The sequence below is a fragment of the Globicephala melas genome, chromosome 18, assembly GCF_963455315.2.
Source record: "Globicephala melas chromosome 18, mGloMel1.2, whole genome shotgun sequence".
In the NCBI taxonomy this organism is placed as follows: Eukaryota; Metazoa; Chordata; class Mammalia; order Artiodactyla; family Delphinidae; genus Globicephala; species Globicephala melas.
Window position 1 is genome coordinate 15,359,606 of NC_083331.1, and position 19,163 is coordinate 15,378,768.

At 41.2% G+C, this 19,163-nt stretch overlaps 1 protein-coding gene across 1 annotated transcript in view; it reads right to left on the reverse strand.

The window, feature by feature from the left end:
* The window catches only part of VPS36 (vacuolar protein sorting 36 homolog), a 33,399-nt gene extending 14,772 nt beyond the window's left edge, over positions 1-18,627 (reverse strand). The window contains exons 1-6 of the mRNA XM_030882423.2: positions 18,472-18,627; positions 9,969-10,037; positions 8,541-8,611; positions 4,229-4,343; positions 3,067-3,156; positions 2,258-2,344 (exon numbers count right to left, since the gene is read on the reverse strand). Coding sequence (XP_030738283.1) covers positions 2,258-2,344; positions 3,067-3,156; positions 4,229-4,343; positions 8,541-8,611; positions 9,969-10,037; positions 18,472-18,567 — 528 coding nt within the window. The 5' untranslated portion in view covers positions 18,568-18,627. The remainder of the gene's footprint in view (positions 1-2,257; positions 2,345-3,066; positions 3,157-4,228; positions 4,344-8,540; positions 8,612-9,968; positions 10,038-18,471) is intronic.
* Between the last annotated feature and the right edge of the window lie 536 nt (positions 18,628-19,163).

A 19,163-nucleotide genomic window follows, 5' to 3' on the forward strand; every position in this document is an offset into this window, starting at 1 on the left:
ATAATTGCAACTGACTGAAATCATCAAATATGTTAAAATGTATGGATTCATAATAATACGTGAAAAAACCTAATTAGTCACCTCGGGAGGGTGATAAGGAACCAATTTATCGTCCTGATAATAAAGGAAACGGCACATGTTCTGCATTCCTTATAGGAGCCGTATCACTGAGTAGCCAAACAGTAATGAACGGAAGCATCTCTTTAAAAAGTGTCCCAACAAATAAGTGAAAAATAAATCACAGAGTACCACTTGCAACCACCAGTGACCCAAAGATCTATGCACTGAACATTGACAGCCGCTAACATGATAAAAAGAGACGTGATGAAGGAACACAGTGTCACCTCTAGTCTCAACAAAGGGCTCAAACACAAGTCTGAACAAGCCTCTGGATCCAGCTGCTAATGTGCAGGAAATACAGATGACCAAGGAACACACACAACTTTACCATAAACATGCCCTCAGCAAAACCTAGACCGCAGCACTTAATAGGTCAAATGCCCTTGGTCCCTCAACAAGAGTCCATATTCAGTTAGTGGGCCCAGATATGGCTATTATGATGGTTAATTTTATGTGTCAACCTGACTAGATCGGGGGGTGCCCAGGTGTCTGCTCAAGCGTTATTCTGAGTGGGTGTGTGAGGCTGTTTCCACATGAGGTTAGCATCCGAATCTGCAGGATGAGCTGAACGGTTACATTCAGATCGCCCTCCTGAATTGCCCTCTGGAGAGCCTAATGGAACAGAAAGTTCTCTGCCTGACTGACGAGCTAAGACATCAATCTTACCCTGCCCTTGGACCGGGACTTAACACCACCAGGGCTCCTGGTTCTTAGGCCTTCACACTCCGGTTAGCAATTCTATCACCAGCTTTCCTGGGTCACCAGCTGGCAGCTTCCCACAATCACACGAGGCACTTCTTTATAATAAATCTCATTGTGTGTATATAGGACAATATAGATACACAGATACCTGTATCTATATATAGAGAGATGAAGATATCAGCATATCTATACCTATGTATCGATATCCACATATAGATATCCAAAAGATACCCACAGCTGTATCCAGAAGAATACATCCCCTATTTGTTCTGTTTCTCTGGAGAACCTTGACTAATACAGGTATTCAGTACCTATTTGCAGTTTAGACTCATTTGATTGAGATAAATCTTGGAAATTCTATGAGCAGCACTAATCAATGGAATTTTACTTACAAACTATTACAAGAACTAAAAAATTACTTTAGTTCATAAAATCATTTCATAAAAATCCAAGACCATTTCCATATAAACATGGGAAAACTGATATGTTTAGATGTATTAACTAACTGCCAAAATCTAATGTATAACTCATTTTCTTAACTAGAGTTCTTTTTTTCTTTTTTTTATTAATTTTATTTATTTATTTATTTATTTGGCTGTGTTGGGTCTTCGCTGCTGTGCGCAGGCTTTCTCTAGTTTCAGCGAGCGGAGGCCACTCTTCATCGCGGTGCGCGGGCCTCTCACTGTTGCGGCCTCTCCCGTTGCGGAGCACAGGCTCCAGATGCGCAGGCTCAGTAGTTGTGGCTCACGGGCCCAGTTGCTCCATGGCATGTGGGATCTTCCCAGACCAGGGCTCGAACCCATGTCCCCTGCATTGGCAGGTGGACTCTCAACCACTGCACCACCAGGGAAGCCCCTTAACTAGAGTTCTTTCCCCTTCATTTGAATTTCCTCATATAGGATGAGGTTTCAGAAACACTGTAAAGTACAAGCTCAGGGGTGCTCTCCTAGGAGAAGTGATAAGCTGGTTTGAGCCATTCTTACTACCCCTGTGCCTGGTCCCCAAGTGGTCATCAGCATAAAACTGTGTAGTGTCCGGCCAGAGTCAAGGGCCACAGAACAGCCTTTTCCCCTCAACTAAGTTAACCAAACATCCAAAATAATTATACATAGGACCTTGAATTCATTAGGAGGACCCTCCAGTCAATCCCATCTAGACTTTAAAATTTATACACAATAATTCATGACGTTTTCTAACCTCACAGAAAACAAATTTGCATTTCTTTTTAATTCCTTTCTGGAAAAGATTTTTAAAACACATTTGGGCTAAATTATGCCAACCTGAAGTAGACTCCTTAAATGGAATAAGAGACTGTGTGGCTCCAGGCAAACTAAATATATTCCAATACACAGAACGGAGTTACTCACAGCTGTATCCAAAAGAATAAGAAAGATGGCTGGAAAAGACAGCTGACCGGAACTTGTGTAAGAATTACCTCAGAAATGTTTTTGTCAGTTTCTTTTCTTTTTTCTTCCAGTTTCCTTTCAATACCTACAATTCCTACAGCCCTTATTCTTCCTGGCTGAAAAACAAAAGTAGAAAATAAAACGTCCAAAATAGGAAGGACACAATCCTTTGTAACCCACTATATTGTGTGTTCAGTGGTGGGAGAGGACCCACAAAGAACCCAAGAAAACAGCACACAGTTACATTCAGTTTCCTTTCAAAATATTTGTCGGTTTATTGCCATACATAATGACCTTCAAATCACTATACAGAAAAACTGAACATAACAAGAGATGGTATATTTTACTCTGTATTTTAGATATAAATTAAATTTCATTTTTGTTCTTTGGCAAGCTATTATATAGGTATCAGATATTCAATATGGTCTCAAATGTGCAAAAAATTATAGGTAAAATTCTGGTACTTGACAGTTATTATACAAGCTACTTTTATACATTTGAGTGTCTGTCCACGTTGGTGGTTAATTAGACTGGCTTGGAAAATGTCACCCAGTGGTACTGTCTGTTCTCTCAGATGCCACACTAATTATAAAGAACAGAATGCAGAAGGGGAATCTAACTTCTGCCACCCTGAAATTACCCTGGTAAGTAGTCATGTATTATTACTAAGTGTCTACCATCTATAGAGCACTAAATTAAGTTCTCTGAAAATCAGTTTTTAATCAGAATATCATTATTTTGTTTCTGGCAAGTTCTATAATCATAGAACTCTTTTCCCTTAACGAAGATGCAAGTACAGAGCTGAAAATACTGGATTAGGAAACAGCTGAAAAAATACCTGGGATCCTCTATTTGCTTGCAACGACTGGGAAACTGGCATATTCTCCCATCTTCTCTGTGTCATTTCCTCTGATAAACGCCTGTAAAACTGTTATGCACACGCATACACTTTAAGTGAGTCAGTCAGGCTGTGACATCCTAGTACAAATCATTACTTAACATTTCTTTAGTTGGAAGTCTGTTTGGTCATTTGCAACAAGCCTAGAATTCTCAGAGACATCAAAGGAAATCAAAGGAAGTTCTTTCCTTGGGTCAACTTCAGAAAGCACAAAGGGGGAAAAAAAAGAAGGAACTGACCTTCTACATAAAGTGAACTATTCTCAACAAAGAGATGAGTGACAATGAAGTAAGTAGACTTACTTTAAACAATCCTGCATGTGTGGATTGTTTTCAATCTGTAGCGAAACAGACACAGTGCCAAGAAAAATACACAACCGTTATCCATGAAGGAAGCTGAGAATAATTTGTCTAGTTAAAATGTGAGGCCAGATATTAGGGCCAAAACATGCCTACGCTCATAAAAAAAAAAAATCAGCTCTATTTTTCAGCTACAGTGAGCATGACTTCAGTTAGTCACTTAAATTTGCTCAGTGCCTGCTGTGCAAGGAACACTGGGTCAGGTGCTACAGAGAAAAAGAACGTAATTTATGATCTCGATGGGGAGATAAACACACACTTATAAATGTCTAAAGAATACTTACATAGCAACTTATTAATCAGAACATATAAACCATGATACTATGGAATAAGAACTTAAGCGATTAGATTTGTATGGAGTTAATAAAGATAGACTGCCTGATGTAAGGCTGGTGAACTTTCAGATGCTGAGGCAGTTAAACATGTCACTGCATTATACTCTGTCCTTTTATCCAAACGATAACATTGAACACTTAACTAGTAGCCTACCTAGCGTGGTGACTTAGCCTGTTTCCAGCCTCCACTCTTTCCTGTGACTACATCCTCCTGCCTCCCGTTCCCACTGAAACCTAAACTTTGTATTCTCCACTGATGAGGCTTAAGATATCATAAAAATTTTATTGTAAAAATATGGTGAAAACTGGTATGCTGAACAATATTGCCTGCCATCCTATTAACAAACAACAACAAAAATACATATGAGTACACATTTCTAGTCTGATTGTATTCATAAAGAAACTTACCTCAATCTGGCCATGTTCTTTGAAGGACAGCTTGATGTAGGAGTTCTTACTACTCTGGAATGGGCCAGGTTCTTTGTTAGGAGGAGCTGGGTGAAGATGAACCACTATTTTGGCACTAAAGAAAGAGCAAATGTAATGTATTTAATTGTTTTTTAAAAATCACTAATTCTATTTTCATAACTTTTAATATATTTCAGATCACTTAAAATTCGTGTAGAAACAAACAACATCCTGAAAGGAATCCTTTTAAGGTCTGTATCAATTCAGTATTAATGAACCTTTCAAAAATATCTCTACTTAAAATCTGTAAGCTGTGAACCAAAAAATTCAAATTACTAGCGCCAAAGACTAAATAAAAATGTGGTTTTAGGAAGTAAGTTTAAAATAAATTTGCAGAATTTGGGGTGGTTTATGATATTGGTTTATGATTAGGTTTTCCATCTACAGAGTCATCCCCAAAGGCTACCAGGGGGCCTATAATTTCTGCCAAAGCATACAACCTTACTCATTTGAAAACAAAATGTGAAAACTTATCTGTGTAAAACTGACCAGCTGACATTTTACTAAAACTCCATCCAAAACCAACATTCTACAGTGTCATTTTTGGAAAACGCCGCTCAGTCAGCAGCATGATCTAGAGAGATATCCCACAGTAAAAACAATTCTCAAAATGTTGTTGTTCCAGGATCACAAACTACCATGATCTTTATGACTACTATTATCTTCTATGCCATCAAAATACTATTATATTTGCTGAGTTTTATAAGTCTTTTTTTCCCAACCAGCTCAATAAAGAATCTTCTATAAATATTAGCAAAACTAAAAACTCAAAGTATCTTGCATACCTAGCTTAGAGCTTTTTCTTTATGACCACATTATAGATACACCTATCACTCAATATTACTTTGTTTAGGCCCATATAGTTGCCTAAATATCACCCTAAAATTGAAACACCACATCTGGGGCCTCCTTGATGTAACAAATGCTTTGGTTAGTGAACTGGAGCCAGGCTTGTACGGACTCTTTTTTTTTTTTTTTTTACGGACTCTTCATTGGTTCCTTTGTGATGAACATCTTTAAGTGAGGTGAGCAAATAAAACTGTGTAAGCAGAAGCACGGGACTGTGTGAAATGAACTGTCAGGTAAAAAATAAACCTATGACAATTAGGATCAGGTGACTAAGCAAAAGCATCATACACTCTTTAAAACTAAAAAACCTGAGCCCTAACTATCAGAATTTGTCAAAGGAAACCCAATGAAAAGCTAAAAGATGATACAAAATTAAGTGTAAACATCCCAAAGTCAGAATAAAAAGATCCATGCTAATTTTTTCATATATTCACTTCTTGGGTGATTCAATTACCACATTTCACCAAGTTTAAGATCCACCAATTCAAAGAAGCATCTTGGGTACAGAGATGTTAAAAGGTGAAAATGCACATACATTTTTGACTCAATGAGATATGGTAATTATTTGAGAGGAGTAGCTGGGAGCTAAAGAGAATATTTGAGAAAAGTCAATCTGGCACATTATCGAATTCCTCCTCACTGGAGATGTTTAAAAATAGACACTAATGTGAAGGTAAATATTTAACTATTTTTGTTATAGAGTTTAGTTTTCCTTGGAACACAGCAGAGAAAAAGTCAAATGATCTGGAACACCTTAAAGTTTGTAGAACTTTTTTTTTTAATTTAAATGGTCATTTTTTAATATGATTTTTAAAAATTAATTATTATTATTATTTTTGGTTGCATTGGGTCTTCATTGCTGCGCACGGGCTTTCTCTAGTTGTGGCGAGCGGGGGCTACTCTTCGTTGAGGTGCCTGGGCTTCTCATTGCGGTGGCTTCTCTTGTTGCAGAGCACGGGGTCTAGGCGCGCGGACTTCAGTAGTTGTGGCACACGGGCTTAGTTGCTCCATGGTATGTGGGATCTTCCCAGACCAGGGCTCAAACCCATGTCCCCTGCATTGGCAGGCAGATTCTTAACCACTGTGCCACCAGGGAAGCCCAAGTTTGTAGAACTTAATAAGGAAAGCAATATATAAAGCAGTATATACAAATACTAGGTATCACTATGTTGTACACCTGAAACTGATATAATATTGTATTGTCGATCATACCAAAAAAAGAGAAAAAACTCAATAAGATGGAGAAAAGTGACAAGGTGGAAAATATAAATCGGAGAAATAGCCTACTCTAAAAATCTATGCCTTGTTAATCTCTTCAAAATATTGGTTAGTTTCTTTTATGTCAAATAAGCCATCTTTTATGCTAGCTACAACATTATAATTAAGGATGCACTGCATTTCCAGGGAAGTTTAACATTTGTTTCACTTCTACTGAAGGATCTAACTACATTAAAGCTGAAGATAAGCCCACATGGAAACAAATTCCTTATCAGCAATATTTGTTCATAAGTTGCCCTCAATCACATGCGTGTAAAGTATAAAGCGAAAATGTTTTATATACTTGAATAAACAGAAACGTTTTAACCTGTGGCTTTAAACCAAGGTGAGCACATCTCCTGGTCTACCTGGGACAGTCCAGTTTTATGCTTGCCTGATCTAATTATAAGCAGTGTCCCTTATTACTCAAAGAAATGTCCCTGTTTGGACAATAACTCTTGTGATACTCTGTTCAACACTGATATCTGAAAAAGTCGAAGTTGAGAAACTTTATGGTCAACTACAAATAGGAGGCAAGTCAAGTATTTTTCTCAGATGGGTCATTTATGATTTCAGGTACTGAATGATACATACACAGACACAGAAAAGCAAATGACTGGGGACTTCCCTGGTGGTCCAGTGGTTAGGACTCTGTGCTTCCACTACTGAGGGCCTGGGTTCAATCCCTGGTTGGGGGACTAAGTTCCCACAAGCCGCACGGCATGCCCCCCCACAAAAAAAAGCAAATGTCTGTGGAAATATATACAGTGACAGCCCGCCCACACTTATTTATTATGACCTGAGGATATTACAGCAACTTTAGTACTTGATTGTTGCTTTAAGAATGACTTCCTATATACACTAACAAACGTAAGGTAGATAGCTAGTGGGAAGCAGCCGCATGGCACAGGGATATCGCCTCAGTGCTTTGTGACCACCTGGAGGGGTGGGATAGGGAGGGTGGGAGGGAGCGAGACGCAAGAGGGAAGAGGTATGGGAACATATGTATATGTATAACTGATTCACTTTGTTATAAAGCAGAAACTAACACACCATTGTAAAGCAATTATATCCCAATAAAGATGTTAAAAAAAAAAAAAGAATGACTTCCATTTATCAATGAGTTTAAAGTAGGATAATACCTTCATTTTTTTTTTTTCTCCCATTGCGGAGCACAGGCTCTGGACGTGCAGGCTCAGCGGCCATGGCTCACGGGCCCAGCCGCTCCGCGGCATGTGGGATCTTCCTGGACCGGGGCACGAACCCGCGTCCCCTGCATCGGCAGGCGGACTCTCAACCACTGCGCCACCAGGAAAGCCCTACCTTCTTTTTTTAAAAACATATTTTTCCCCAGTTTTGAGATATAATTGACATATGGCACTGTATGAGTTTAAAGTGTAGAGCATAATGATTTGACTTACACACATCATGAAATGATTACCAGAGTAAATTTAGTGAACATCCAATACAAAATTAAAGAAATAGAAAAAAAATTTTTCTTCCTTGTGATGGGAACTCTTAGGATTTACTCTCTTGATAACTATCATAGATAACGTACAGTGGTGTTAATTACATTTATCATGTTGTCTTCAATATATCATATCCCTATTGCTTATTTAACTTATTACTGAACGTTTGTGCCTTTTGACCACCTTCCTCCAATTTTCCCTGCCCCCCACACCCCACCTCTGGCAACCACAAACCCCATCTCTTTTTCCATGACTTTGGTTGTTTCTTTTCGAAGTATAACTGACCTCCAATACTGTTAGTTTCTGTTACACAACACAGTAATTCTATATTTCTATACATTTCAAAATGATCCCATGATAAGTCTAGGTACGCTATGTCACCATACAAAGCTATTACTTAGTTACTGACCATATTCCCCACACTGTGCCTTTCATACCCATGACGCATTTACTTTGTAACTGGAAGTTTGTGCTTCTTAATCTCCCTCACCTACTTCCTTCCTCCCCCAGGACGATACCTTCTTAGGGGAGCTCTGACCAACAAACACAATCATCTGATTCACTTGCACACACACAGTCACGGCCATAACTGACTGAGCAATGACTCAACCAAGTTAACAAGGACAGCTTGACTGGAAACGATTTTGTGCATAAAAACTGTAATATACAGACCTTACCTTTTCCCAATTCCAGCTGCCTGTTCTTCAATGAACACGATTTGGGAAAGAGGAATGGCCATGCAGCATTCCTGGGAGGGAATCAAAAGAAAACACGATCTGTAAGACTCGTCAGAAATCCTTGTTTTATAGATTTAATGGGGTGCCACATACCTTTAAGGTCCTTAGTGATTATAACAATAGAAAATAATAATGTTATTTTATTCCTTAAATAAACTTAAGGAAAAACTGAATGAATACTGTGGTAGCATTTTGCGGCATGGAAGAACATAAGAGGTTTAAAAGCAGCTGTCATTACCTTTGTTTTTACAGGAGCTATATCTTTTAAACAGTAGTATTTATATGAAAATTGTTTACATATAATATATTCTTATATGGAAAACAGAAAATAAAGCAGGTAAATCAAAACGACTTTAAAGAGTGTGTTATAGAGCTGATTTTTCCTCTTTATAATTTTCTATATTTCACTCACCCACCCACAATTAATTTTTAACAGAAAATACTAACGTGGCTTCCCTTTATTAATAATTATTATTAATAATAGGTCTAAGGGCTTTGATATTAGCTCCTTTACATGATAATCAAAAAACTTATACTAAGATTAACTTAATTTATAAACATATGGTTTAAGGACACCTACCCCTCCAGAAAAGATTTCTTTCTTGAATCTCTATTTCTTTAAAAAGAATTAGGCAACATTACCAGTTCTAAGGCATTCGTCACCAACCAGGCCAATATCACCACTGAGGGGAAAAATTGGTTCTTCGGGGGCAAAAAAAGTCAGAGTTTGCAGCGGTTAGTGACATGCAAAGAGCCACAGTACAGTATATAGTTTACCTGTGGAATTAAAATTTCATGGGGGAGGGAGCCAGCAATTTAAAAAATAACATAGAAAAGATTGCTTCTTTTACTGGCAACACAGAGATTTACAAACAAATACACACAAACACACACACACATTCAAGGTAAAGCTCTTTGGAATAAAGATATCAGGTCTATACATATCACTGAGTCCTCTCTTCCTAGAAATGCAAAAACGGGGTGGGGTTTCTCCTTTTGCCGAGTGACTGAGAGGCAGTTCATCTCAGTATCTAGGTAGAAGCCTGCACTTCTCAGCAGACCTCCAAACGGGTTGTTTTCAGGACCCCTGACTGATGGGGACACTTGAGTGTGAGGGAGAATCTGATTAGTGCTTAAAAACCAGGAGCCGCCAGGATTCTCTGTACAGTAGCTGCAGACTGTGCTAGGGTTGAATGAGGGACCAGACCCTAATTCCTCTATCTGTGCCCCATTCAGAGAGACCATATGGAACACACTCTTCTGACATCTGCAAACAAAAATTTATCACATGTATTTATAGTTTTGCCAGAAAGAAAAAAAAAATCAGTGACATAAAACCTAGAATAGAAGCAAAAAACTCGATCTTACATGATTTTTCTGATCTCTCCAAATTAGACGGTGCGTACTAAGAAGGAGGGTCCCAGCATCAAATTTTATCTAGAAAAACAAGATCATCACAAAATATTAATAACCTGTCACTCAACATGGTCCAGATTTTCTTCCCCATGAATTGCACGATAGTAAGTCAATCACATAAATAAACATTTTAGAATTAGATTTATCACAAGTTAAAGAGAAGCAATGCTACACACTTCATAAGCCTTGCTAAAATTAGGAAAAAATTGGGCCTCCCTGGTGGTGCAGTGGTTGAGAATCTGTCTGCCAATGCAGGGGGACACGGGTTTGAGCCCTGGTCTGGGAAGATCCCACATGCCGCGGAACAACGAAGCCCGTGAGCCACGACTACTGAGCCTGTGTGTCTGGAGCCTGTGCTCCGCAGCAAGAGAGGCCGCGATAGTGAGAGGCCCGCGCACCGCAATGAAGAGTGGCTCCCGCTTGCTGCAACTAGAGAAAGCCCTCGCACAGAAACGAAGACCCAACACAGCCATAAATAAATAAATAAATAAATAAAAATTAGGAAAAAATTGCAAACGACCTAGCTATGTAACAATAGGGAAGTGGTTAAATCAAGTGTGATACATTCATACTATGAAATCCATGCAGGGGTTAAAAAGAATAGTGGGGTAGAGCTACATGAACTATCACGGAACTCGAAGACATAGGGTTAGCAGGGAAGAAAGCAATTGACAGCATATTGCATATAGTGTAATCAGATAGATATAAACTGCATATCCCTCAAACTACATGTGAATAGATCTATAAATAGATAAAGAGATGTGTGTATATATACACATATACACATATAAGTAGTAGAAAAAGGTCTAAATGGCATACTCAATGATCTGTTAACGATGGTTATCTCGGAAAAAGTGTGAGGGAATGGGTGAAAAAGAAGCAAAGGGCCCTTTTTCAAAACTATACACCTCACTATTGAGTGAATTTTTACCATCAGATTGAATTTGTGTATAACACTCATAAATTTTTTTTTTTTTTTGCGGTACGCGGGCCTCACTATTGTGGCCCCTCCTGCTGCAGAGCACAGGATCCGGACGAGCAGGCTCAGCGGCCATGGCTCACGGGCCCAGCCGCTCCGCGGCATGTGGGATCTTCCTGGACCGGGGCACGAACCCGTGTTCCCTGCATCGGCAGGCAGACTCTCAACCACTGCACCACCAGGGAAGCCCTCATACAAATTTTTAAATGATTTTTAAATAATAAGAACATCCAGAAAAAAACACAAACAGATGCAAAATAGGTGTAGATGGAGACTCAATCAATGGCACTGGGACACCTGGGTTGCCCATTGGGGGCAGGCGGGAACAAAGTAAGATTATACTTAACACATTGTACCAAAATAAATTCTGGATAGATCAAATATTTGAGTTAAAAATGTATGAAAGAACTAGAAAAAAATTACAAGAAAAAATTTTAAATCACTTCAGAGTGGAGAAAGTCCTTCTAAGAAAAACATTAAACCCACTAGCATTAGAGGAAAAGATTGATTGATTCCCCTCCACACACACGCATGCACACAAATTCTTCATGGCAAAAACCACCAAGGGCAAAGATGGCAGACTGGGAAAAATAACTGTAACTCACATCAGAGACAAATGTATATGTCTCCTTAATATATAAAGTACTCATACAAATCAATAAGGAAATAGCCTATAATCCATTAGATAAATGGGCAAAGACTGTTAACAGAAAGTTCACAGGAAAGGAACTACAAATGACTCTTAAACACATTAATTGATGCCCAACGTCACTGATGATAAGAAAAAGTAAAATTAAGACAACATCAAGATACCCCTTTTATCCATGAGATTGGCAAGGGCCCAAAAGTTTGATAACATTGTGCTGGTGACGTGTTGGGCAAATAAGCATTTGCACACATCACTGGAGGGACAAGTGCTATGGAGGGCAATGTATTATCATCTATCAAAAATATAAACACACAAATCCTTTGATCCAATCAATGCCCTTCTAGGAATTTATCCCAAAGACAAATTCACACATATGGACAACGATATGCTACTAGGTTATTCATTGTTGTTTTTTAAAAGCGAAAGATAGGAAACAATTTAAACGTCCATCAACAGGGAAATGTACATCCACACAAGGAATGACAACTCAGTCATTAAAAGGAATCAGGAGACTCTTTATGTATTTGATAACATCTAAGATGCCATGAATTGAAGATTCATCCTGCTTCCAGGGGGGTGGGGGGGTAGAAAATGTGCACTTAGTCTTAATGAAATATGGTAAATTCCCCACATAGATTAAGTGAAAAAAGCAAGTTTCAGAACTCTGTATGCATAGTATATTACAAGTTTATACTTTAAAAAGGAAAAAACAATATATTTTACGCAAACACCTGTGTATGACACATGCGTATGACTCCAGAATGAAGCACTGGTGACTTCTGAGGGGGAAGTGGGTGACAGAGAGACTAGGATGGGAGGAAGACTTAACTTTTCGTGGTTTTTGAATTTTTATCAGGGGATTGTGTCACTTAGGCAAATTATAAATGTAAAAATGTTTTTTAACTATAATACAATCACAAAAATGCCAGCTAGGTCTTTAGGACCAAACCTTTAATCCTCATAATTTGTTATTATGCACTGGAAGTTATATAGATAAGCAAATTTTAGAGTTGGAACCCAAAAGACTGACAAGTCAAACCCCTTCATTTGTCAAAATCAAGAAATATATTGGAAGTTTCTATTCACTTTAGTTACTAGAAAGTCGAATTTGCCATAAGGCAGGACATGCTTCTATCCTTTTGAGGAGTAACTAGTTATTTCAAAAGTTATAATATAAAACAGAAACTCAAAGGAAAGCATCTTAGTGAGGGTCCAGGTTATTACAAATAATAATCCGTTTGAGTTTAAAATAATGTGGTTACGGCTTCCCTGGTGGCGCAGTGGTTAAGAATCCACCTGCCAATGCAGGGGACATGGGTTCGAGCCCTGGTCCGGGCAGATCCCACATGCTGCGGAGCAACCAAGCCCGTGCGCCACAACTACTGAGCCCATATGCCACAACTACTGAGCCTGCGCTCTAGAGCCCGTGGGCCACAACTACTGAGCCGGTGTGCCTAGAGCCCGTGCTCCACAAGAGAAGCCACCACAATGAGAAGCCCACACACTGCAACAAAGAGTAGCCCCCAATCTCTGCAACTAGAGAAAGCCTGTGTGCAGCAACAAAGACCCAACACAGCCCAAAATAAATAACTTAAATAAATAAATTTTTTAAAAAATTTTACATTTTAAAAAATAAAATAATGTGGTTAAAAATGGGTAGCAAGTGAATAACCAATTAGAACATTATTATATATCATTCTTAAGTAAAAATATTCATAAATGCAATTATGTATGCACTTGACAATATATTACAAGATACTCATAATATTAATATAGAAATAAAGCAGTGTACACAGCATGGTTACACACACACACACACACACGTACCTACACAATCACACACAGGATGTGCCAAAAGTAATTGTTTACGGGTAAAGGATTACTGATTATTTCAAGTTTCTTCTTTTGGTTTACCCATATTTAACAACTTTATTACTTGTCTAATAAAAAAAGATAAAGAAATCTGTTACAGGCATATATAATTTCATGCAACTCTGAAATGTATATAAATTATTTTTTGTGAAATTGAACATAAGCAGAAACACTCTGTCAAAAAAGTCCTTTATAATAACATAACCAATACTTTTTAACATGAGTTTTAAAAAATTATTTTCTAAGAGAAATGTCTGACTGTATTACTAATATCTTAATATTAGTAAGTTTAAATAATATGGTTAATAAGCTTTAATGGGAAGAAAACTGCTGAACCATCTGGTTGAAGACACTCTGTAAGAGATTTCCACCAAGTACTTCAGCACCTCAGAGAAAAGACTTCGGAGTTCCACACTTTCCTCTGCATCTGAAGTAACACATTCACATTCCTGGCATTTAATGCGGCCTGGCTACAAATGTTTTGGTTAATGTTGCATACGCAAAACCAAATAATTGAGTTTAAGCATTTAAAAAATCTCTTTTTTGGGCTTCCCTGGTGGCGCAGTGGTTGAGAGTCCGCCTGCCGATGCAGGGGACTCAGGTTCGTGCCCTGGTCCGGGAAGATCCCACGTGCCGCGGAGCGGCTGGGCCCGTGGGCCATGGCTGCTGAGCCTGCGCGTCCGGAGCCTGTGCTCTGCGGCGGGAGAGGCCACAACGGTGAGAGGCCCGCGTACCGCAAAAAAAAAAAAAAAAAAAAATCTCTTTTTTGCCAATGAGTAAGATTTCACTTTTCCAGAAGCAAATACTTTTATCAACTTGAGAGTACCTGATACATTACACAGCATAACTACATAATAGTTCTGATTAGGAAACTGCACGTTATCTGACCGAAATCCAAGCATAAGGATGTGAGTTTAAAGCTGAAGCCAGAGGACGTTCCATCACCATGTTGATGAACAATGTGCACACGTAAAGCATTCCTGCTCCCAGTGAAGACACTGTGTAATTGTTCCCTTCAGGGATTCCAAGGGATTATGAGCTCAACGGGACAGACAAGTTTAGGCTGCTTTGCTTCTACCACTCAGAGCTAGAATAATTTCAACTACTTAAGAGTCAATAGTTAAAAAACTTAGGCATTCGCTGAATAAGCTCTTACTGTTTTGTTTTGAGTTCACATTTCTCTGTTATAAAAGTAAAATGCTGTTGAAAATCTGGAAAACATTTTTTTAAAGTCTAAAACAGAAAATGAAATCATTTGTAATCAGACCAGCCAGGGTGTGTGGATATAATCTTAAAATAAAATGAGACCAAGATATTTATAGTTTTATAACTTGCTTTTTCTCACTTAGCAGCCTATGGTTAGCCACGCCTCATGCTGATTAGGGCGTGTCATATTTAATTAACCAATTCCTATGGTGGACATTCAGATTGCTTCCAATTTTTCCCTATACTACATAATAATAAATAATATATATATAATACTGCTGAGATGCACATCCTCGTTCATTATATTTTTATGCATCTCTGATTATTTCCCAAGGGTAAATTCCTAAAAGCTGAAAGAAAATACACATTTTCTAAATCTTCTAGTATAAGCTGGCAACTTGCCACTTTACACACCACTAACCTTCTTACATTACTTTTTAAATTAGCTGAGGCTACAGATGCTTCTGTGAATTGAAACAAATGACCTGTCCACCCTGCTTAGGAAAACAACATATTATCCAGTCATAAGGGGCCCATGAAAACTTTGCCTGTATAAACAAGCAAGAGGCACCTGAGCAGTGGAAAGAGCAATGGTCTGGCTCCACCCATTACTGTGTGACCTTGGACAGGTCACAGTTTTCTCAACCACCTACTGAGGGTCTCAGTGTACTCATCTTCAGAGGATGTTCCATAAACATACGTAGAACATACATATTACACTACGGAAAGGGTCTGGCACTGGTGACTGCTGTGTTTTTTTGTTTGTTTGTTTTTTTGCAGTACGTGGGCCTCTCACTGCTGTGCCCTCTCCCATTTTGGAGCACAGGCTCCGGACGCGCAGGCTCAGCGGCCATGGCTCACAGGCCCAGCCACTCCACGGCATGTGGGATCTTCCCAGACCGGGGCACGAACCTGTGTCCCCTGCATCAGCAGGTGGACTCTCAACCACTGCGCCACCAAGGAAGCCCCGACTGCTGTATTTTTGAAGCGCTCCAGCAGTGTGAACAAAGCACAGTCTTTGGGAGTCTGATCAATAGAGATTTAACTCCCAGCTCTTCTGAACTAACTCAGTGGATCTTAGGGCAAGTCACTGTTGCCTCTGATAGTTCTTTTCTCATTCAGTAAAATACTCACCTCACATGCCCATTGAGAGGATTAAATTATGTAAAGCTCCTGGCACGTAGCAGGTACGCTGCTTATTCAAGGTTTTGTGTGTTTCTTTGTTTTAATGTATTTCACACCCACAGTGAGCCAGAAGATACAAAGGACGAGTAGGGAGAGTCCACTGGTCTTAGCCCTGCACCTACTGGGGAACATGTTGGGTGCAAAGCTGAGAAGGCTGTGCAGTCTGCACTGCAGCACTGAGACCACGGGAGCTAGTGAGAGATTCTGAAAGGGCACCTGCTCAGATCCGGAGGTTGATGAGTGCAGTTTCCTGGAGTCCTCAGACCACGAGAGGTCTGGACGCCTTCCAGCAGAGGGAGAAAGCCAGGATGCAAGACTTCCCCCAGGAATCAGTCTGGCCCTCAGCCACACTAGGGACAGCTCAGCAAGTGACTGAGTAGATCCAGCCCAGGGACCACAGTGGTGAGCAGGCCTTAGAGCTTCGCTTAGGTTTCAAGACACCCATAGCTCTCCCGCACCACCCCCAGCTTGCGGAACAGTTAAGAATTCTTGACTAACAACAAGGACCTACTGTATAGCACAGGGAACTATATTCAGTATCTTGTAATAACCTATAATGGAAACGAATCTGAAAAAGAATAGATACATCTGTACAACTGAACCACTTTTCTGTACACCTGATACTAACACAACACTGTAAATCAACTATACTTCAATAAATAAAGTTATAAAAAAAAGAATTCTTGATGAGATCAAAGGGTCTCGACTAAGTATTTCCCATGACTTTTTTCTCAATCCTCTGATACCTATATGTCTGCTAAAACAAGAAGCAAAAATAAATAAAAGAAAAACTAGAATTTGCTGGTTCAGCAATGGTTTTTCATATATGGGTGCTAATCGTTTGATCTTTTCATTGTTTTAAAGATACCATAAGGACTTCCCTGGTGGCGCAGTGGTTGTGAATCCACCTGCCAATGCAGGGGACACGGGTTCGAGCCCTGGTCTGAGAAGATCCCACCTGCCACGGAGCAGCTAAGCCGGGTGCGCCACAACTACTGAGCCTGCATTCTAGAGCCCGCCAGCCACAACTACTGGGCCCACGTGCCACAACTACTGATCCTGACATGCCTAGAGTCGTGCTCCACAACAAGAGAAGACACTGCAATGAGAAGCCTGCGCACCGCAACGAAGAGTAGCCCCCGCTCACCACAACTAGAGAAAGCCCGTGCGCAGCAACGAGGACCCAATGCAGCCAAAAATAAATAAATAAATTTATTTTTTTAAAAAAAACATACCATAGTTATGTTTTGTGCAGCCAACATGTCCCTAATTTGCATATTGCAATTCCATAGAACAACAGAGTGTGGGGATCGGCAAAAGCTAGACAGCCAGCAGGGAGTGGCTTTGGAGGAGACTTTGAAGACCCATCTGTCAGTACCCATATTCGGACCTGACGGTGCTGCCAAGCTCCAAGCCCCCGAGGGGGGGCAGGTTGATTAAGCTTCCCATTCTCCCCAGTTCCAAAGGTGTAACCTCGGTTTACAAAAACAAAAACATTGAGCTTGTCACTCCAACCAAAACATGCAAACCCAATTTGAGATCAAGTTAATAAAAGTACTGAAGCAGTAAACAGAGTTAAGGCCAAGCAAATTATTTAAGAAAAAAAGATCTTGACTCAATAATGGAAATATGGAAAAATGCCCTCCAGTAGGGAGAGCCCCTGGGCCCCCGGTACCTCCGATGGCTGTGTAACTAACCCCTGCCCTCCACCCCCTAGAAGGAAGGAAGCCTCAAGCTTCTGTAAAGCACAGACAGAAAGAGCTCTGGGTCCAGCAACGTTTGCGAAAGTACAGGAGGAAGTTTCTCTAAGGAAACTCCAAGGAAGGAGAAGTAGCAAGTGAAAACTTCTGGAAACCACAAATGCTAGTGAGTAAATGGGTTTTTAAATTCTTTTTAATTCCAGTTTATACATTTCATCCAGAACAGGATGATAGTTTGTAGTCTGACGGAAGTCTCCAGTGAACGTTAATATTTCTGTGAAATACTGGCAATATTTCTCCTTTCAATTTGCAAACACACCTCCTAAGGTTTACGCTTGGATTACCAGGCATGGCCTACTCCACCACTCGACAAAACAATCAAACCGCCTTTCTACTGTCACTCCTAAAGAAAAAACAAACAAAACACAGAGCCTACAGCCAAGGAGTCCCAGGAGAGGCTAACTCCTCTTTTCGGAAATCCTTTTAAAGCCACCCCCCTCCCGCTCCGGCCGGGACCGCCTAGTCCCTCGGGCTCCCCCAGGTCCCAGCGCCCGAAGTCACGCCCGGTTCGGAGCGCAGGACCCGGCGGCCTCCGGACAAAGGCGGAACCGGCCTGCCCGTCGCCCGCCCGCCGCGATCGGGGCGAGGAATCAGGGTTCCCGGCCCGCGCCCGCCGTGCCTCCCGAAGGGGTCTCACCCCGGGTGGGAAAGGGGCCTCCGCCCGGCGCGCCCGCCCGGAGCCGTTCCCAAGTCGGGCCGGAGCCGGGCGCTGGGCCGGCGTGGACTGCGGGGGCGGCGCCGAGCGGCGAGGCCGGGCCCGCGAGTCCGGGTCCGGGAGCGAGGCCAGGCCGGCCGCCGCCCTACCTTCTCCTCGCCGTCGTAGATGCGCACTCCTCGCTGCTGGATCACCAGGGTCTCGTTGATCTCCAGGAGGCCGCTGGTCCACACGAAGCGGTCCATGGCCGCCCCCAGGCCGGCCTCCGCCGCTCGCCCGCGCTGGCGCTCCCGGCGGCGAGCCGAGTGCCGGGCAGCCTGCTGCGCCCCCTGGCGGTGGGCGGGGTGGAGGCCGGCAGGGAGGTAGCGGTCCTGCCCGGGCGCTCTGGGGAACGCGCGCTACCCCGGGGTCGCCGGGGGACGTGGCGACGTGCTTGGCGCGCCCCCTGGCGTTCCTTCCGCCAAGGGCCCGGTGGGGACGTCCACCCCATCCTTTGTCCAGCTCAGAAACAAACACAGAGTTTACAACGGACTTTGAGGGAGCCCAAACCGCAGCTTGGACTTTCTTATTGTGCTTTATTCCTGCGTATTTGTGCCGTTTTCTTGTCAGTGCCCAGCATGCTGCCATGTTCATTAAAGGCTGTAAATGATAACTTCTTTTTTCCAGATGAATATTCATGACCCGAATTGTTTTCACACAGCTTCAATCAGTATGTAAGTACTATTTTGTATCCTTCTGTTTTTCACATTAAAATCATTTTCATTTAAGGGACTTCCCTGGTGGCACAGTGGTTAAGAAGCCGCCTGCCAATGCAGGGGACACGGGTTCGAGCCCTGGTCCA